Genomic DNA, 22,420 nt, shown 5'->3' with positions numbered 1-22,420 from the left:
TTTCCGTTGATGGACTTCCAGATAATTTATCATACAAAATGCCATGGCCTTCTACGGAAATTTTTTTAAAAATATTAAATAAATCTTTGAGAAAATGTTGATAACTTTAAATGATATTAAATTTTTCTTTGTATCGAATATCAATTAGACTTATTGAATAATATTCGAAACAATTGTATGAACTATTAGAACAGATCTTGAATATCTCAAGATTAATATAAGAAATTACTTCAATTTTTCAGAATAATATATTATAAATTACATTGGCTTCACTGGTGATCTAAATGGGACAATATCATATTTATGTCTACTAACAATAAATGTTTAAATTTACCACTTAAATGATGCTTTTAAGAAACCTTTTGCCAACAGCATGTTATATTACTAGTACTAATAACATGAAGAATGATTAGCATGGAACTTATGGTTGATTAGAAACCTTCGTTATCTTTGTATGCTTTACGTAAGGTCTTTGTACGGAATCAGTTGTTATTTCAATATGAATTGCAAACTAAACTCTTTTTTCAATAACATCTACAAAAATAATTTTACGTGAAAGATCCTTTTAATACGGCAAATGTTCACGAGCCTGTAATCCATATGTTTAATGCATTAATCACGGATAAAAGTAATAATAAAATCCAATTAAGATTAAGGAGGATATTTCTTAATAAAATATCTTTTGTGAAAATTATATGATCGACTAGGTTGAGTAACAATAAATAATTAATTCAAGAGTTTATACAGAACATGAGCTTGTACGTTTGATGTAACATTTGCTGATTCGTTTTCTTTTCGTGATTATAGACAGAAAATGAGAGAAATGGTCAATGTGTATGTGTGTGTGTCATATAAATGTATGAATTATCAAATCAAATCCGATGTGAAGTTCAATGCTCGAGATTAATAAAATTACAGAGTGACTTATTGTGGTGGGTTCTCAGATTGCATGGCATCAGCAACACGCATAACCTTCCGCGTATTTAATCAACGCTCATGAGTGTCCACTCACTCCAGCTGTGTACACCACGTGGTTAGCGACTTAGCCTTCACATGTCAGTTGACCTTGGCATTGACACTACTGGGAAATCTTGAAAAGCCGACAAGTCTTTCACAGCTTTCGTTGTAGATATATAAACAATTGCTCTTCTGAACTTTTGCTACTCTGCAAATGCTAAAGATCTAATAAAAAAAAAAGAAAAATAGAGCACATTGAACTTATCTCTCACGTGAATCGATATAGCTTCATTCAAAATGTCCAATCTTTCAGCGTGCACGATACGAATCAAGCAATCTTGCTCCGATGTGATCCATTGGCCAAGCGAACTTATCAAATCAGCTTTTGTTTTCATGCTTTTCTTCGCAGCGTTCGTTATCATAATGGATTCTGACATGATATTTTGTATGACGATGATAAGAGAAGAGCTTAAATTTTAATAAAGTGAAAGTGCTGTTGCTGAGACCAAAATGAAAAGGTCAAATAGCTATTTACCGAGCTTCTGGCATTTGAACTTGGTCTACTAAGGAGTTCACTTGCTGCGATCAAGAAGAGATTCAACTCTTTCAACTGGAAATTTCCTGCAAAAAACTGCACCTTATCACACTTTAGAGTTTAAAGGAAATAACTTTTAAAAACCGTTCCAAAAGTTTCTTATACGCGTAGGTGTATACATGCAAAAATGTTCACCTATAAACGGTAAATGATATATAACGTTACTGTTAATTAATATTGTAATGGTTTATTGGGCTCTGTTAATTAAGATATATTAGTGTGCGATTTATGGAAGAGAATTGGAATTCGAATTTGAGGAAAATGTGATTACTTGGTTAAATTAGCTGTCAGCTGATTATAGAAGTTTCGGGATTGAGCTGTATAGAGTACTATAGAGTGAGAGCAACCAGGAAAAGCGAGATAGAGATGAAGGTGGGAGGCGTCGTGATGCTTTTAGCGCTTGCGTCGTTTCTCCTGTAGTTGTAGATTTTCCGTCGACACACAGTCAGTCCAGTCGATAGGTGGTCTTCCAGGGCCCTAGAGCTCCTGACTTTTTGACTCCTGTCGATAAGCTTTTGATCAAATGCTGCTCAATGATCCTATCCTTGGTGTGCAGCCCATTCCGCTGTGCTTGGGTGAATCGCAGATTTCGCCGGGCTGCGAGACCGAGCACGTTGCTTTGAAAGTGTCAGAGTGTGACCTTTATACTCACTCTAATTTTTCCTATCATCCTGGTCACTTCACCAGTCCAAGGTACTACGTATCATGTCCAATTTGGCTTTTCTTCTGAATCTTTATCTATAAGTCCTGGTTTTTCTGGTATCAATTTTAAACGTAGTCCAGTTTTCATGATTCAAAATATTATTTTATTTTAACCTGACTTTACTACCTCGAACAATTATTTTGTACACATTGTTAGTACTGCTTTTCTTCTTTCGTATTTTTTGCAATAAGTATGATCGAAATAAAAATTTGGAGTCTATTCGGTTGTAGAAGTTGTTGATACATGTAAGCATTCCTAACTAGATCTGTGTAAATGTGAACTAAAACTTTCTCCCATCAATATGTAACACACCGAATAGAACTTCCAGTAATAATAAGTGGCCAATAAATATGATTTAGATTTTATGCACTAAAAATGACAGAGAGATTTGTAATATAATTAGTATTGCACTGGTCTCGATAAGTACCAAAGTATTTCTATGAATGCTGACTCTCATATTCACTATTTCTATTGCTTTAATTTAATCATTAATGTAGATAAATTGGTTGCGATCTGTGAAGATTGAACAATGCAACTTCCGTGCTTAAAGAGGATGGCAAAGAGAAATCTATCATTTTATTTGTATAGCAGTATATATATATATATATATATATATATATGTACACACGTATACCATGCACCTCTATTTCAGGTCATAGAATCAAGTGAAACCTTTGTTATGTTTAACGGGATAAATAAGAAAAATGCATAGAATTTAAGTAGCTTTTTACTATCAGATTACAAGTTCTCTCTATTCTTCTGATAATAAACTATTCATTTACATAATGCAAAAGCCATTTTCTTTATTCTACATTTCCTATACCCATCATTTTAGTATCACTTTTCCTGCTATTTAAATTTAGTGGTCAGCTTAAAATCGCAAATTGTGAGCTAGCAAAACATTTGAGAGAGAAAAAAGAGTTAGTTTTACTGTGCAATGAATACTGGAAACGTTAATGTTTGTTACGTGAAACGAGTTGGCTTTGATTTTTAAAACGCAATAGGTGATTCTATGTGATGAGGTGGAAGCATCTACTTTAGTTTTTTATGTCGTCCAAAGACTTCAAACTCTGAGCACTCTGACTTGTTACTTAAATAATTTTCTTGCAATAAGGATTTCTCTCGCTATTTTTTCCCATATTATTTATGTTAAATTCACTAGAAACAGGTACATTTAATTTATAGTATACTACTCGTTTAATTCATATTGCAGATAATGATATCAGAAAAACCTTAGTTATAGATAGTTTTTCCGTTTGCATGATGTTAAAGTTGTCTTGCATACTACTTTTTTGATTTGATAGAAATTCTATGCTCTAATGACTGTTTTCAAGAGTATAGTTGGCTGTAATAAGACTAGACAATCTTTATTTTATTATTTGTTCTTGTTTACCGCTAGTTGTCTCTGTTACGTGAACGCATGTCAAAAATATAATTTATTATTGGCATGCAATGTCACTCAAAAATATTAGCCGTACAGATCTAACTTTTTAAGGTCAATTATTACTATATTATCTTCAAATATCAGCAATAAAGCTATAAATTGACGTGAAATTAAATAATTCTTTCAAATATTTGTTTTACTATTGATCTCAAAAATAATTTATATTTCTCTTTACAGGATTGGAATTAAGATGGCACCTAATATTATAACCGCGCCAACGGGAGTGCTTTTCGAAGGAGAAATCTTGGACTCTGCACAATCAAATGATCAGACAAAAGAAAAAACACAATATGTTAGAAAAATTGTTTGGAGAAATGTTATTTCTTTGTCACTTTTACATATTGGTGCTTTGTATGGAGCGTATCTTCTAATCACATCTGCTAAATTAGCCACCACGCTGTTTTGTAAGTAATCGCTTATTTTTTATTCAGTTTAACTATATATATTATCTCCTTCTTTCTTTTTGTTTGTTTGATTACTAATTGTTTTAGTAAAACAAAAACTGTTTATCCTCGTAAATAATTGTTTGTACCTAAACCATTAAATCATTTCGACTTATTGTACAAATTAAATTATTAAATATTTAGTTTAAATGTTTGGTCATTGATGCTTTCATTATTTTCGAAAAGGCATTTTTATTTTAATTTCAATATTTGTATAATGGTAAGATCTCAATATCCTTAAAGTCTATTAACATATATTGCAAAAAAATGTTGACAACACAATTTAATTTTTCAAAAGCTTCTTTTACGTGTTACTTTTTCAATGCCTTTAAACCCTATGTATTGGATATTGAATATCGTTTTTTCATGCTCAATAGTACTCGAGAAACTCTGCATTAATTAGCGTCACTCGCTTATTTTTTCTTTAGCTAAAACGTATGAGTATTCCAACATAATTGATAGCACATGCGCAATAAAGTTCATTGATATTCAAACAAGCCATTTAAAAAAGGGTCCAGCATTGATTTGCAGAACGAGACCACAAATGTGCAGTAAATCAATGTCGAAAGGCTAAACCTAGTCAAATACACTTACACTATACTAGAGCTATCATTAAAAAAAAGTTTGCTAGTAATTATAGTAGAACCAATTAATGTCGGGCTACTGTTAATTACTCATTTTTGCAATAATAAAACTTCAATTTAGATGTTGTCTCTATTGTAAATTTGGATTATTTAAACAGTAAAATAATCCACATTCACGTTATTATTATTTATGTTGAAATACCCACATCATTTATCTTCATCTGTGTATTATAACAGGTCCATATACATATGGGCCAGTATACATACATTTTACGAGAGAATTGTTCATGAATCGCGTTCAAACTTTTAAAATATTTCTCCGTTAAATGAAGACTCGCATACATCAATATGTTGCAATTATATTTTAAGAAATCTGAATAGGTTGTTTATTAGTCAGTATCCACTTTTTCCTCTTTCATACAGTTAATATGAAATGTAATATGATTTGTTAACAATTTCTTTACGATATCGTCGTTTTCTTTTGTTTCAGCAATTTTAACGTATCAACTTTCTGGTTTTGGAATTACGGCTGGTGCGCATAGATTATGGGCTCACAGATCGTACAAAGCCAAGTGGCCCTTGAGATTATTACTCGTTATATTCAATACCATGGCTTTCCAGGTAAGTTTAAAGATTATATTGAAAACAACAGAAAAGATGAAGATCTACAATATTGTGACACTTTTTTGTACATTTTTATTCATTAAATTTTGTAATGATGTATTAATTCTCATGTTGAATTTAGGATGCTGTCATGGATTGGGCTAGGGATCATAGAGTTCATCACAAATATAGCGAAACTAACGCAGATCCACATAACGCAACCAGAGGATTTTTCTTCGCACACGTCGGATGGCTATTGTGTAAAAAACACCCTGATGTCAAAGCAAAGGGCAAAGGAATTGATATGAGTGACCTTAGGAGTGACCCTATTCTGGCGTTCCAGAAGAAGTAAATACTGTTTTATCAAATACTTGAGTACTAATTTCCTATCAGTATAAATATATGTTCGGATGATTTTCCTTTTTAGATATTACATGATCTTGATGCCACTTGTTTGCTTCGTCATCCCTACTTTGATCCCTGTGTTCTTTTGGAATGAGACTTTCAAAAATGCATATTTCGCTGCAATTCTGCGTTATGCATTTACTTTGAACATGACGTGGCTGGTTAATTCGGCAGCTCATATGTTCGGCAATAAACCGTATGACAAGTAAGTAATGCCTATTGATTAATTATAGGTGAGATAAACGAGAACCGAGAACGATTTGCTCATATGTTTCATCTCAATGCTACAGATTCATTAATCCATCAGAAAATAAAGGAATAGCAATAATGGCACTGGGAGAAGGTTGGCACAATTATCACCATGTATTTCCATGGGACTACAAAACAGCAGAGTTAGGACATTACACGTATAACTTTACAACAGCATTCATCGACTTCTTCGCAAGAATTGGTTGGGCTTATGATCTGAAAAGTGTATCAAAAGATATGGTTCAAAAAAGAGTAGAGAAGACGGGAGATGGCACACACGAAGTTTGGGGCTGGGGTGACAAAGATCAAACTTCTGAAGAGAGGCAAGAAGCTATTGTGACGCACATGCATTTAAAAAATCATTAAAATACTGTTACTTCCTTTAGTTCTTACCGTACATGCAAATGATCATAATTTATGAAGATAAGACCTAAAAATATTTATTCTGTATTGGAGAACAAAGTTCTTTAAATAGTCAAAACAATTTTGATGTCATCATTGAAAGAATGTTATAGATATAGTTTATAGGGGGGTATTTCGAGTGAAGGTAATGCTATACGCGAACTTTTACAAAGACCAACTGAACAAAGGACATTTCATTGTTAGATAGTTCAGAGGAAGTGACAGGGATCGATTTGGTTCTGTTAATGCAAAGATATTCCATCGATTTTTGAGTGTACCTTCAGACACAATCATATTGTCTACTCAGAGAGCCCTGGGGGCTCGCCCTATTGAAGCTCTTACAAAGAATCCTTATTTTTGACGAGTGATTTAAATATTTTCCATAAGAGCAATTTTGTAAGAGTTATCATACAGTACCGAAAATGAATGATATGAAAATACTCCAATCCGTATTTGCAATCAATTTCCGAAACAAAGATGAATATATTTTTCTGTTACAAAAATCAATTGTTTCAATTTGAATGCAAATAAAGATTGTTTTGCAGTATACAAATAATGTCTCGTATTACAAATGAGTTTTGTAAGCATTACGATAAATCAATGATTGAATTCATCAATAAATTTATATTTTATATGAAAAACAAATAACACTTGTTCTAAAAAGTTTGCTCGTGATCTTAGTATGAGTGATAACTTTAGTTAAAAAATGGATATTTCTAAAACTTATACTATGCTATTTAATGTAATATTTTGAGTAACTTTTTCAAAGAATAGTTTAAATGACGTCTTTTTCGCGTCTAATGGTACATCGAATATATGTGCTTCTCAATCTCCTGCATGTCATTTGAGGTATATTTTCAAATCTTTTACTGAAAGTATACACATTTACTGACTATTTTTTCAATCTGCAATTGAAGCCTATACAAGAATAGAAGCCTACTGTAAATTAATTTTTATTAGTCTTGAGATTTGTTGCATGGTATAGTCTTTTGCAAATGAATTGGATGGATTTAATGGACTGATTAAACAAAAGTAACTACTTAATTAAGATACATTAACATTCGAAGAAATGGTATTAGGAAATTGAATTGCTTCAATTCCAGACCTTCCTACATTTATACCATTGAAAATTATTTTGTAACTTTTATTATCCTGCAATATTTAACCTACAGGATGGGAAAGTAAACTGAGCACTTAATAATTAAACTGGTATCATGCATGCTCGTCATAATTTTATTATATATAACTGAATTATACGAAATATCGACTACTATTTCTTTTTCAGTTTTTAGGGTTAACAGTAGTTTCTCTTTCATTTTCCAAGTTAATCGAGACATTTTAATTTAGAAAATAAATTTTTCAAACACTTGGATAGTATAATGGAAAAAACACGTGGCCTAACCAAAACGAATAACAAAGCGATCCTGCACTGATACAAAATTATTTATTACAAACATATTCGTTTGCTTTAATCGAAGTTGATTCGATTTGAATGAATGCATCTTACGAGTATTAAATATATATTTACCTGCTGTAAGATACGATCATTAAATGTCCAAGCAAATTTTAAAATATGCAAATAAAATGCTTTTTTCAAACCAATTTTTGTATCAGTGTATAAAAAGCTTTTAAAATTAAATAAATGTTTCAAATTAAATTATATTTATAAATATTATAAATCATAAATCTTTTAAGTTAAACGAAATAGTCCCGGTGACTAAGGATGTCCGTGTGTATTATCTTATGATTATAATATAAAACTAATCGATAATAAACACATAACCAAGTAAAATGAAATGTAAAGTAGTGAGGAGATATTAGGACGTGAAATGATTAAACAAATTACGTAAATTGCTCAATATGCTATTTCTTCGTAAAAGCTGTTGTGCATGTTTATGAACTATAAATATGTGTAATGTATTGTATATTATACATTGAATTATTATAGAATATAATGAATAAAGTATATTTTTAAGTAAAAGTATAATTGTCGTTTAATTTCATTCCCTGGCTAAATTCATTACAATTTTTATACAAATTTGAGATGAATATTTATAATTAAAATCTATTGACTCTATATGATTATGCTTTTTACATTTAAATGAGATTGTGTACATTTAAATTTAGTGTGTTCTGTTTGATCAAAACTTTGTTAATTATAAGTAAGATAAATTTCAATTCATACACTTGTAAAATGATTATTTATGGAATATCCTTTTAAAATTTAGTATAGAGCTGTATCAATATACAAACATTCCAAATTATTGTAATTGTGGTATAAATTTTAATATTGCTTAAAGTAACCTTGGAATCTCCATTATCAAAATCTCATAGGATTTATAAAATGCAAGAAGTTTTAATGTTTATACTGAAGATCAATCATTTTTGCCTGGGTTTCAACTGTTTCCTTTAATTCCGACAAAACTTCATCAACATCGGTTTTCGCAGTTGCTAATTTGTGGAGAGTCTCGCGTATATTTTCAGTGGTGGGGGACTTTAATCTGTTTATAAGTCCCAATTCATTCCACAGTTTTATGATGAGACTTCCGAATCCAGAATCGTAAGTTCCAAACTCTCCACTGTTTACATCCCAGGGAAGAAGGTAATGATAGTTTATCCAATAAGACTTGTTAAGGAAGAAAACTGAATTATCATCTACAGGGAACCTGAAAAATAAATCATAGAATTACCAGTTGCTACCATTTGTCGGTATAATATATTTTGTTCTAAGAAAAGGATTTACAAAATTAGAAAAAAGATTAGTTGTATATCAATAAATATATTTATGCTACTTAATATTATATAACTTGTGTTTGAAGAACAATAATAAATAATTCATGGAATTGGATTTTGTTAACTGCTATGAATACCCTCGTTATCTATCCTGACGGTGCCATGGCTTTTAGGCATTTTAAAAAAAAGTTTATAAATTACTGAAATGGTATCAAATATTGTTATTAACTTTGCTCCCGGTTCAAGACCCCAGACCAGCATGGCACTGTTGATTAGCCAAGCGATGTTACATGTGACTGCCAGCCGGAAAAAGCAAAGTATGAAAATAGAAGTCTTCAAGGACTCGCCCCAATATTCAGCTGGGGTATTTACTGGTAGTAGCAAGCCAAAGATAATGAACAATATCCAATAAAACCTGTGAGAAAGTAGAAGAAGTATAATTTCTTTTGTGAACATTCCAATGACAAATAAATTTAATATTTAGTGATCTGTTAACATACTTTCTTTGCACCCAAACTAAACCATCGCTCTCGACGACTCTCATATCGATGGATTTTTCGAGCTCTTCGTGATTTGGAGGCAAAGCCAAAAGGTTAGCAATTACATGACTGTACCAAAGTCCTTTCTTGTGGTTGTACGGATCTTTGTCCGTTTTGTAGTATTTGTGATGTATCCTATGGTATAACACCCAATCGTAAATCGGTCCCTGGAGAGAAATGCGTATTTGCAATGTGAAAATAATAATTACGACGAAAACAAAGGTGCGGAAATCGTCATTACGTAACACGTCTTTGGCAATACTTACTACGCCAGCGAGGGTGTGAGCCATTACTAAGAAAAATCTGACGGGAAACGATGCTGTAAATGTTTCATGGGCCCAAAGTCTGTGAGCTCCAACCGTAACTCCAAGACTGGACAATATTATAAGGAAGAGTGCTGAAAACATCATTGATTATCATTGGATGTATTTACTGAATAGCGGGTTCCTGCTTAAATTTTACGATTAACGTCTTAAGCACAATGTAAAGGAATAAAATATTACATGTTAAATCAAGCAATTTATAACTTTCCATTCGTCAGACTTTCAAAAATAAAAACAAAGAAAAACTTTCGACTACGAAAAGAAGTCATAAATTAGTAAATTTAATATCTAATACTTTATCAGTTTTAATTATGTTGAAGCTTTTAAGCTAATAACGATCTCTGATATATAAAATTTACTTACTGAAAATTGTCGTGAGCCATTGCGCTTCTACAAAAATCAGCCAAAGTCCATAAGCGCCAAGTGCATGTAAATGAATATACCACAGAACTGCAAGCCAATCAGAATCTCGCTTTTGAAGTACTTCGTTCTTTTGTTCGGTCATTGTACTAATCGGCAGCAATAATATCCACTTTTGTCTTTCAAAAACCACCCCTCTTTAGCGCGTTTTCTCCGACGACGGAATTCTATTGAATACCGTACGCGCTTTTGCTCCCTGTAATCGAGAAAACGTCAGTGACTTTCTTTATTTGTGGATTTAAAACATTGTTCAACTTTATTAAACATGCTCGTAATAATTTTATTCACTAATTATTATTTTTATTATTTAACAACAGCCTCTTTCAGTTCACTTTATTCACTCTCCAATCTTGATCAACACGAACAAATTGCAGCTTAAAGGGTTTATGATGAATATTATAAAGGAACATTTTGTTTAAAAGAGAAATTTTCTGCTTTCTGTTCATTTACCTAAGCTCCTGGAACACGGCGAGCTGACGTCAAGAATGTCCAGGAGAAACTAAACCGTAAAATGGCCACAACGCGAATGGTTCGTTTAACCTTACGACCCCCTCGTGGAATTTTATTATCATTCAACTTACTTTTCCATCGTCATTTCCTTCCTACCTCAATATTGAAGATATCAGAGACGATAGGCCCAAATTGTATAACCAGCTTATAATAAAATACAGTCATTATAGAATTTACCATTTATATTTAACAGCATCAATAGACTCATTTGTTATAAAAATTTGTTAATACAGTGTACTACTGCCTAATATTTACGAGTATACTGTTTCATCAAACGCAGAAATGATAAGCACGTAAAATAATACTTTACAAATTCTCTCGTTTAAGAATAGAATCACTATACTTACGTTTTCTCTCGTTTGCTTAATTTCAGGTTCAAAGGGGACCTCTGTGTCTGAGATTTAAAATTAAAACACAGCCTACGTCTAATGAATATTTATTTACGTAAAAATAAGAAAACTAAAGATTATACTAAAAGAATCTAAAGCGAATACTGTTAAGTCTTGATATAATATTTATACGTATAATAATAACATAATTTACTCATCTTGATATTTTTACTTAAATAATTCAAAACTTTTTGTTGAATTTATCATGAATTGTATCATTATTCGTATCATAAATATTACTTGGTTCCTGAATATTCATCTTATGCATAAGAAACATAACAATTATTATTAAATACCGTATGATTATTATATCCCCTCTAATCTTTCCACTACTTTGTTTGAAAGAAGTAATTTAAGTTATTTGGTAAAATAAATCAAGTTTCTTTTAAAACTATCGTTCGTAATAATTTGTAAAAGATTTAAAGGCACTTTAATACTTGAAGATTTGTGCAACAATGTTCATTTTCTTTAGAAAAATATTAAATTTGACAAAATATTACATAAACTATGAATTAAAAATTTCAAACTCTTATTAAAATATATCTTATAATAACATGCAGGTAAATAAAATCGTTTGATTTGTGTATTCATTATTCGAATGGCCATTTTAAATAATCTTTAAAATACACAAAGGCACCAGTAACTGTTATAGCAATGTAAATATAAAATTGAAATCATAATTTTTATATAATAATGCAGCATATCTTCACTATAGTTAACAGTTTTCTTGTGTTTCACTAACACACTGCATTGGGTACATTACATATAAGCAGCTATTGTTAAAGCTGTTACCGGACGAAATATTGGAACTATTTTAGATTAATCGTCCAAGAAATTGAACGAATGAATTTTGTTAAAATAATCAGTGAATTAATAAATGCTGATTTCGACAAATGTTTTTAAACTCGCATTCAAAATGATTCCTGAGAAATTTGAAATATTTTATGATTTCTTTTTATCCATGCTCTCGAGCTCCTCAAGGTCTTCCTTGGGGATATCCTTATCTCCATATCCCCATATATGACTTCCGTCACCACAGCGATCTGCCCTGCGTCGTATCATATCTGGGGAAACTGATTTTCGGTCGTAAGCCCAACCAATCCGAGCAAATCCATCGATAAATCCCGTGGTGATATTCAAGAAATAATCCCCCAGCTCCCCTGTTTTATAATCCCAGGGGAAAACGTGATGATAATTGTGCCAGCCTTCACCCAATGCAGCAATGGATACAGCTAAATTTTCAACAGGAGAAATGTTCCTGTAAATTAATAACAATTAAAGTTTAAGCGTTAAAATTGCCTAATATATAAGAGCGAGTTAAGCCCCTTAAGCATAAAGAAAAATAAAAGTATACACGCGCGTGTAGTTTAAACTAATTTATAACAAACGGACGTTTGAATAATGCACATCAAACAACATTAACTCTTCGAGCTTCTATAAATATGATAGTTGCATAAACCGCACACCAGATCAAAATACATCATTTCTAATCATTGTATAATATAGACACTGCTCATCGAGTTAATGAAACACATTAATGCGATAGAAATATAGAGTATAATATATAGGTTCTTACTTGTCGTAGGGTCTCTGGCCCCACATGTGTGCCACACTGTTAACGAAGAAAGCAATGTTTAGAGTGACACAAAAGCGGAAGTTAAAGTTCACCCAAAAAGACGTCCAAAGGTACTCGTTCCAAAAGTACCACGGCACCGCAACAGGGAAACCAATAGCCAAAAGGGCAAATAATGGAATATACAACCTGCAAAAAATTTCACAAAAATTAATAACGCCCACTATTTTTACCTTTGACAGATGAAGGTTGCTTCATTAACCTTTTTTGCCACATGACAATTGGATCAGCCTCGAGATCGCTCATGTCAACGGCCGCGCGTTTAGCTACAACATCCGGATGCGGCGTGGTGAAAAGCCATCCCACGTGAGCAAAGAGGAAGCCACGTTTTGCATTATGGGGATCAGCATCCGTTTCACTGTATTTGTGATGCACCCTGTGATCCAATGCCCACGCGTACACGTGTCTCTGTTGGAATCGTTAAAATTTAGTAAAATATTGTCTCAACGTTTTACAGCTTGGTTTACATCAATTTTTAAATTATCTTACCTGACCAGTTATTGTGAAAAGAAAGACTAGAATAAGGCGCAAGGGCCACTTGGCTTTGTAGGCTCTGTGGGACCATAATCTGTGAGCACCTGCTGTTATCCCAAAGCCAGTTACGTAAATCATTAAAAAAGCTGAAACATTAAAAACAAGACGAATATTATAATATGAAAGTAGGTTGTCACCAATCGGAAGAACGATCTTTGCTAAATTATTTTATCACGATAAAAAAAGTTATTACCCTTAACGCGCTATACAGATTATCTATAGCCACCTTGAAGGTAATGCTAAGAAAATTGTTTTCGTGCTATATCGAAAGTAATGCTGTGTGTATAATTTATTCTAGTTCATTAGTTTGGCTCATTCTAAATAAGTTATCTAAGTAGATCATTTGCGTTAGACGCGTGTTAAGTTGAATTAAAAATTAAATGTATTTTTGACGTACTCAAATTCTTCATTAAAGTTCTAAAAGATCGAGATCCAATTACTTCTACTCTTGTCATTTTGTTGCTGATTACTCTACACGGATATAATCTTTAGCAAATGCATTCTGTTTACTCCTGCGTCATTTGAAACAGCCTAGAGTGCCACGAACGAAAGAATGCCAAGATATCTAAGGTTACTCAGAATAATTTTGCATAGTGGCACACGGACTCAAATTATCCATTGAGAAATCACCAAATCTTGTCAGACCTTGAATCAAGGAAAAAAATTCTCTTTCACTCTCACGCAATATTCGACTCTCTCTGTTGACCCTTGAAATTAAAATTTATTTTCTGTAAACGCGATAGAAATGTCTAAGGTCTAAGTTAGGTGGATTATATATATATAACGTGTAGGAAAATATTAGACAAATAACTGAAATGGTGCTTAAAGTTTCAACGAATTACAAAAGGCTCAAGGAAATCTAGAAAAAAATATCTATATCTTATCGTTATATAAAAATTGTTTGCTTTCTTTTCTTCTTAAACAATCATATATACTCATGGAGTGTACACACGTGTCGATTCCATTGAAACTGTTAGATTAAAGATTATCTTAAGTACTGTGAGAATTGTAGCAATTGTTGTGGGGGAATGAAGAAATGAGCAGTAAGGTTCATGCGCGAGTGGGATTTTGCATACAGTACGTAATTCACTATGGCGTGACACAACGTAGAACGAAATTGTAACCTCACGATTACTTTCTAAATAGCACCGTGCAATACTTTATCGAATAAGCTAGAAAAAGATCCAAATCTAGCACGATTCACCCTTGGTGCACATCATTCATTGTTGATGGTGATTTCAAGGGTTAGAAAAACGGGATAATTCGATCGATAAATTTTATCGATTCATGTCGATAGAAGCGTTGCAAAAGTACCCTGAAAAGTTCACGACAGGTTCAACCGTATCAGACTTGCCGTGCGCGTTGCATATTTATAGTTAAGCAAGAAAAGCAGTAACTTTAATTTCCAGCAGTCTCCTATTCTAGATTATTTTCATCGACTCTAAAATAAGTGGCACAGAAGGTGGTAGCAAGTTCTAAAAATCCCTTTATATTTTTTTACTAGTACTAGCGTGATGGAAGTATACTGTGCAGTGTATATTTTATTGTAATACCCAGGAATTATAGAATTGTAGTTTATATTTTATTATATTAAATCCAATCGTTGTAAAGATTTTCTTTTTAATAGGTTGATTCAAGATATATTTAAATTTTTTCTCAATTTTTCACATTTGTAACATCTTATATATTTAAAACTTACCCCACATTGTAGTGAGAAGTTTAGCTTGTGTAAGCATGAGGTAGAAGCCATAAACACAGCCAGAGTGAATAAAAAGTTGAGCGGCCAAATCCGGCCACTTAATTCGGGGTACATAATCCACTTTTTTGCCACGTGATTCTATTTCGTATTCTTCGGATTTATTAATGTTGAAATCCTCCACTTCCGAAATAATCGGAGAGAGGGGTATCCTCTTCTCTTCATTCTCTTGGGGTGACATATTTCTCAGTAGATAAGATGGTCTTTATTCCTATTAATTCCTAATTCTATCTTGCCTGCATGGCTTTTAAGTCTCTTTTGCCAAAAGTGACTCATATGTTGATCACCTGTAAAATCATTAACTTATGAGAAATATGTTCATTTAATGAGGAAAAGTAATGAATAAGGATTCAGGAGTTTATACGTATATGAGATGAGTTTAAGTGTGCATTCCTAGCATTAATTATGCTAGTAACATAAAATTAAACTTATTATAATTGAACAATAAATATGAGCCAATTACATATCCAGCCAGTACCCCCTTTACATGGTATCATTTTTAATCTTGCAGCGCGAGAGGGTGGTTTATAAATGCGAATGGTAACTGCAGAAGCAGTAAATGCAAATAGCCAATCCTATTACGGACTTTTCCACGTATCAACGCAACCTACTTTCAATCGTTACAATGTTTACTTGTCAAATCTTTAACAATTTGCACTCCAGTGTCGTCATGCTAAAGTTGACCTTTCATTTCATTGTAACATAATATAATGTTAAAACGATGACAAATATCCGTAAGGATTCAGTGTATGGTTAAATAGTACAATTTTATCAGCTGAGATGAAAATTTAAAAAGAAATATATTTAAAAAATAATTAAATTATATTTGACTACATATAACGTTAAATAGAATAAAATGTGATCATAGTTCAAATTAAATTTAGTCAGACTAAAAAGATAGGAGGTTTGCATAAGAGGAAAAATTCTTGAGTCTTAATTACTAAAAAGATTAAATTCTACGATGTAGCGGATAAGAAATGGTACTTTGATCCTATAACATCATCAATTCGTGTAACTAGGCTGGCAAAGGAAAATCAAGCCCACCCCTTATACTCTAAGCCTGACGGCGCCGTCGACATTGAACCATCGTCTACCGGACATCTCCGACCAACATGCACAGAGGAGAACGCACGAGCAATTCCCCAGAGACGCAAAACATAAAGGATGGCGCCTAAGCTTGATAAGCAGGGTCGCCTGTCCACGCATAATGTCTTGGTCGATACGTCCCCTACTTCATTCACGCATTACACGAAATTACCTCTTTTCACTCCCCAAACCTTCGACGACTTTTATCAATTTTCCAATATCTAATTCAAAGCTTTTCTTTATCTCACAAATAAGTTTGTAACTATTTATACTCTCCTGATGCTGCACATTTGAAAAAATAATGTTAACATTGCTTATTATTCGAACCATCCATGGTCTTAAATACAAGTTGAGTCTATAAAATATGATTTACACAATAAGTCTGCTCTCGAAATGTTCTTGCTTTGATAAAATATTTTTACGTAAAAAACAAATTATGGGATTAATATCTGACTGATAAGGATAGTAATACGGTCACTTATTTATTATGCTTATTGGGTAATTGAAACGAGAGCGAACATAAATCATATCTAGAGTGGATTCATGTTGTGCATTGATATTAAAGTAAAGCAGATAAATATTTCGGAGATCCATATTTTTAAAACCAAATATTTCCACTAAAAATTTTTAGATTCTAAAGGGTTTATCAAATAATATCTTCGATTAGATCTTGATAAGTCATTGGAAGAAGACGTGAATGTTATCTTAAAACATTTCTTTTAATGAAAACTTATATATATATATTTATTAAATATTCTTTTAGTTGTTTTTTTAAAGCTTTAAAAAGCACTAAGTCAATCAACAACATTCACAAATATATATGGTTTTAAAAAAGCATATAAATGTTTTTAACCAAAGCAATTAATATTTATAACGATTACTTAAGCATAAAGTCACATTTTGCTCCTAAAAATATTATTCAAAATTTATATTTGTATCTGATAGTATAGATTTGTTGAATAAATTGGTAAGTTATTATTATAGTGATTTGAAAGACATTTAAAAATTACTGAATAAATATGCAATAAAATTACTAAAAATACTATAGGTATGTATACTTAATGTTTGTGTAGTATAAGCAAACTAATAAAATTTATGCTTTAACATAGTCTTTTATTAACTCATGTAAAACAATTCTAATACGTTATAATAAAATTATTCACAATAATTTCTGGCAATTAGTGATTTGAGATAAAATTAAACTAGGTCGTTTTCAATTTGCTTTTGTTTATGAATATCTATTGTATACTTGGCACAAGAAACTGCCGATTTATCTGCAAAACCCAACGCTATTTTCCCATAATTGACGCCCTCGTTCCCCACAATAATTACAAGGTATTTTATTACAGCCGTGACATCGCCTTGCTCCATAATCATTTTTTACAAACTTAATACTTTACCGTCTACTCAAATTACATTTATGCAACAATACTCTTTTAATCTGGAAGCTAGTACAACGACCTCTCGGATGTATATAACTTTAAAATTGTATGAGATCGAGAATAGAAGAAAATATTTTAGCGCCAGAAGCTATAGTGAATATAATATGCTATACAATAGTTCGAGAATGATAGAGAGGGGAAAGGCGAATGAGAGGAGAGGGTAGACATAGTTACATCTGACCTTATAAATGTATTCTATAAAGATCGAATAAATTTCAGAGTTAAGCCTGTCAAGTTAATAATTCTAATTGTGATTGTAGTTTAAAGTTAAAGAGAGAGATGCTTTGTAGTATACAAGTTACAATAGAAGATTGAATGAGCTATCGAATAAGCAATTATGAGTCATCGAGGTGGGATCATAGTACATTTTATTCCTGAGACAACTTCTTAGTGACTGAGAATCTGATTGCGTAACTGACGTAACGCAGTGGGCGTGGGTTTGAAAAAGTGTTATACTGTACAGTATATGCACTCTCTACTATTTCTGCGCACAATAAGATAAAAACTAATCTACACGTTATGCAATTTGTCAGTTTTCAAAACCGTGGCTGCTGCGCTAGGTTTTTCATAACAAAATTTTGTATGCTTTGTATTCATTAAATATTTATTATAAACGATGCTTACTATTTTTTCTATAAGCAATAGTCGTTTATTAAAACTTTGTAAATAGCTCATTGTTACAAGAGTCTATCAAATGAAATTATTTAAATTCATTGAGATTCACGGTTTTTGCTTTTCAGCAATTAACATAAAAGTGCTGGAAAACACAAGGTTCGTCGTCGCAATCGCGAGACCGCAAGAGAAAGAATGAGATATACTGATTACTCTGTGCGTACTTTCATGTACCATATCATAATAATATAATAATTGAGTGCATTAAGATAAAGATTAAAGAAATCAGAAAACTTCACGACATTACCAGACATCAGTATTTATATATCTTTTTTATATGTCAGTCAGACTAATAATATCCTTGTGAAACGTCTACAAATTGTGTTGTTGATTGACCATTTATTAACGTTTTAAATTCCATTGGGTTACTAATGGCTAACACTACTTCGAAAAAAATATAAATAAGGCATTAGTAAAAAATGCGTTTTGAATCCAAATTAATTGTAATTTGATAAAGCGAATTATATTCAATTAAAATAAGATTTAAATTACATGATAATTTAATATTTCAAATCACGATACTTGATTGGTTTACATTTACAATTAACCAAAAGACATAAGGGAACAGTCATACTGGCTGCAAAGGTGAAAATATTCTTTCTATAGCTATAACAAATTTTTGTACTATCTTCAAAGCCGTTTAGTGATTTCATGGAACAGTTACTAATCTCATCACCGAATAGTCATAAACATAATATTGTGATAAATAACGTGTGTTTCGAGGTCGAACATTAAAAGTGGAAAAGCATGTTAGCTCCAGCAGTTATACCTGCCAGATATAATGAAAACAGTGTGCTAGTACATACCACGTGGGAACTCGGAATGCACACATATAAATTCAATTTATATTTATCCCAGTTATTGCAATTTACTCGCATCAATGTAACTTAAAACTTTTATACATAATGCATGTACTAAGAATTTCAAGAATCAATCCGGAAATTTACCGGCTTCGATCTAACATTTTAAAATTTCGTATTAAATTAATATAGCAAATTAAATACTTTCTATTTGAAACACCTGCCAATGTAGGTAGTTTCCTGTTAGCTTAAGTGAGAGGTCAGCTGTGAAGCTAAAATGTGATAAATGATTGCAAAAATTCAACGAATATCTAAAAGTCTTTGAAAATGTATGGAAGTTTACCGTTATCTCTACTATGTTTTCTAAATACTCTTGATGATAGAACCAATGTTATGACAATAATTAATTCATATTCCCGAATAATTCACAGACGATGAATTATATATGAGTTTTTAGATAGGATTTATGTCAGAATGGTTTAGTTAGATCCAGGTTAAAAGAGATGCATCTCATCTTTGCTATCAATATTGAGAGTAGAATATAATTTTTGGTTTTATTTGTAGGAATCTAGTCTCGAATTCCTCATTTACTCACTCATTCTTTGATCATTTTTCTTTTCTAAAACTATGTGAAACCGGATTATTACTATCTTACTTTTTACTTACAATCATGGTCACTTTTTAATATGTTTCTTCACGAAAGGTTCACACAATTATGTAACTAAATCACACAAGTTATGTCTTCCAATCAATTCATGAGTTCTTCATTGAACATAGGAGAAACTGTTGATAGTAGGAAAATGTTTCTCTGGTTTTAGAAGAGAGACCAATGTTCACACTTTGAAAGAAGAACGACTAATGGCACGATCGAGCAACCCGAAAACTGTGTGTCCTGCTCAGGACTCAAGAAGGACTTGAGGCGACTTGAGCACAATTGAAGGAGCAGGGACGCCCGCGTGGACTGAAGTTTAACTCTGCACGCGTGCGAATTCGAAGCAGCCGCGTCTGCGCTGTGACCATTCATTTCTCCTACACCCACTCCGAATCCAACCATCCATCCATCCATCCATGACGTAGTCCTCTTATTTACCGTTCGTTCCTTTCGCCAATAAACTTCGTCCCAATGATTCAGCTCAACATACATCCAACATCACTCGATATGCCCTACTATTTCTATCTTATTTTACTTGTTTGATAAAACGAAAACAAAACTGTATCTTATGATAAAATATTTTTTTTTCTTATTTACTAATATAGGTAAGTCTTTATATGAAAATAAAAAACTCATCAATGAGAAGCTATAACAAAATAAATCCATCTAAATATCAGCGTTTCATTATTACATTCTTTAATCTGTTGTCTCGACTTATATCTCTTATTGCAACATGATAGATATAAAAGAAATATTAAGATTATATTTGACGCTTTAAATTATTCTTCTGATAATTATTCGACAAATTGCTGATAATTGTAGATAACGGTGTATCCAACTCAGATAAAAATTCCTCCGCTACAACCTTATCGTTCATCCAATATACTATATATATATATTAGTTAGTTTCTACGAAAATCACCAGCTGCATCATTAAATAAACAGCGAACATCGGTTTGGTATATATTAATCTTCTATTTAATAAAAATACTCAAGAAACTTAGAATAAAGCTTTCGTATCAAACCTGATTGTATCGTCGGAGGACTTTAGATAAGTTACCAAGATGAATGACTAAATAAATTTTGTAGTAAGTATCGCATCTACTAATATAGCCAAAGTCACGTTCCAGATGGGTGAAAGATGCCCCGTGCCTATTGCATAATACCGCCTGCAACTTATTCTATATATAGTACACTATAATAACCAGTCGGCTCTTAAACTTTTACATCCACCATAAGAATCAATCGATTTCAAATAGTTAGCTATACAATTATACAATAATCAATGTTTTTCACCTACTGAGAAAACTGTACATTATGGATTAGTTTTTCAATAACTGTAATATTATATTTTTTGTATTTTTTTTTTTTTAGATTTCCCATAATCCCTAACAATGTTAATTTTTTAAAACATCTACACTTGATCGAAGTTTACAGACCTTGGATCAATTAGAAAATTTCGGAGTTTTAAGTTCAGACTGGCACACAACAGACTCTGCATGTAGTTTTATTACTGGTTGTGCGTGCGTGAAATTGCGTGTTGAATATCAACTAGAATGTTAATTATATTCTCGTGGAGAAGCGAGAAACATTTTTCTTTATTTTGTTAGAAATTCATAAACGAATACTCTTGTAAACTTTACAAACAATTCAATACTTTCCAGGGGAATGGATTGAGAATTATTCCCAACTGTAATTTAAATATTTTTTTTATATTCACAGCTTATATACAATCTAGTAGCAATTAATCACAGATGTTTTTTCGTACGTTTCTTTATATATAAGTATTATATTCACATAGATTAGAATCATGCTACATTTATTAGCTTTTTAATTAGATAGCTAGGTTTCGGAGTCAGAAACAATTTTTACGTGTATCGTAATATCGTTAAAACTAGTTCTTTCAGAAGCTACCGGAGATGTCGAGATGTCAAGGCTTGTCTTTGCTTAACAATGCTTTATTGTCGTCTACACATAGGGATTATGAAACACACTTAAGATGACGCTCCAACAGCGTTCAACGATCAAAATTAATATCTGCTCTTCTACAATTATATAAAAAACAATAAATTTGAACAAGTAACATATAATAATTCTTGAAATTAATTCTTTCAGCATTATTTATCTATTTTCTAAAATTACACGTGTAGATATAATAAATGAGCGCTCGAGCCAACTCGTAGTTTTCCGGGTTAAAATTAGAAGTCGAAATAGCCTATCCATAAGTATCTAGCATTTGTGAAATGCACGTGTACAGTTCAATATAAATTTTAATAATCTTTTACTAATCTGAAAAATACACATGTTGTTACCGAAATATGAATTATTTAAGCTTAATTGTACTGTCATATTATCTCCAGCTTATGAAAACATATTTACTAGACATTAACTTTTCCTATATAATTAAATTGCAAGAATTTTCAATTTAAAGATTAATTGCACCAGGACAATAACAATTTGGAACCTTTCATAAAATAAGGTGCATTAAATTTATATTAAATCTGTCGTTAATAATTCTATGGCTAAAGATATAAATACTGTCTGTA

The 22,420-nt window shown here is 31.8% G+C and overlaps 3 protein-coding genes across 3 annotated transcripts; 1 reads left to right on the top strand and 2 right to left on the bottom strand.

Annotated features, from left to right (window-relative positions):
* Positions 1 to 1,999: 1,999 nt before the first annotated feature.
* On the top strand, positions 2,000 to 8,372 carry LOC136772094 (acyl-CoA Delta-9 desaturase-like). Its single transcript, XM_066724788.1, has 6 exons — positions 2,000 to 2,245; positions 3,877 to 4,103; positions 5,217 to 5,347; positions 5,472 to 5,677; positions 5,757 to 5,939; positions 6,025 to 8,372. The coding sequence occupies exons 1-6, from the start codon at positions 2,076 to 2,078 to the stop codon at positions 6,347 to 6,349; spliced, it is 1,242 nt and encodes a 413-aa protein (XP_066580885.1). The 5' UTR covers positions 2,000 to 2,075; the 3' UTR covers positions 6,350 to 8,372.
* Positions 8,373 to 8,465: 93 nt separating this feature from the next.
* LOC136772098 (acyl-CoA Delta-9 desaturase) lies at positions 8,466 to 10,930 on the bottom strand. The gene is made up of 6 exons (XM_066724792.1): positions 10,851 to 10,930; positions 10,344 to 10,596; positions 9,924 to 10,054; positions 9,619 to 9,824; positions 9,348 to 9,533; positions 8,466 to 9,051 (listed from the first exon to the last, which is right to left on the bottom strand). Exons 2-6 carry the CDS (start codon positions 10,483 to 10,485, stop codon positions 8,742 to 8,744), a joined length of 975 nt encoding a protein of 324 aa, XP_066580889.1. The 5' UTR covers positions 10,486 to 10,596; positions 10,851 to 10,930; the 3' UTR covers positions 8,466 to 8,741.
* Positions 10,931 to 11,398: 468 nt separating this feature from the next.
* LOC136772095 (acyl-CoA Delta-9 desaturase) lies at positions 11,399 to 20,214 on the bottom strand. Its single transcript, XM_066724789.1, has 6 exons — positions 19,889 to 20,214; positions 15,166 to 15,509; positions 13,422 to 13,552; positions 13,135 to 13,340; positions 12,876 to 13,061; positions 11,399 to 12,557 (listed from the first exon to the last, which is right to left on the bottom strand). Exons 2-6 carry the CDS (start codon positions 15,401 to 15,403, stop codon positions 12,242 to 12,244), a joined length of 1,077 nt encoding a protein of 358 aa, XP_066580886.1. The 5' UTR covers positions 15,404 to 15,509; positions 19,889 to 20,214; the 3' UTR covers positions 11,399 to 12,241.
* Positions 20,215 to 22,420: the final 2,206 nt, after the last annotated feature.

The sequence above is a fragment of the Prorops nasuta genome, unplaced genomic scaffold, assembly GCF_024137725.1.
Source record: "Prorops nasuta isolate Cenicafe-Biocafe unplaced genomic scaffold, Cenicafe_Pnas_1.2 PNAS00003, whole genome shotgun sequence".
Taxonomy (NCBI): Eukaryota; Metazoa; Arthropoda; class Insecta; order Hymenoptera; family Bethylidae; genus Prorops; species Prorops nasuta.
This window is presented reverse-complemented; position numbering and strand designations above follow the sequence as displayed.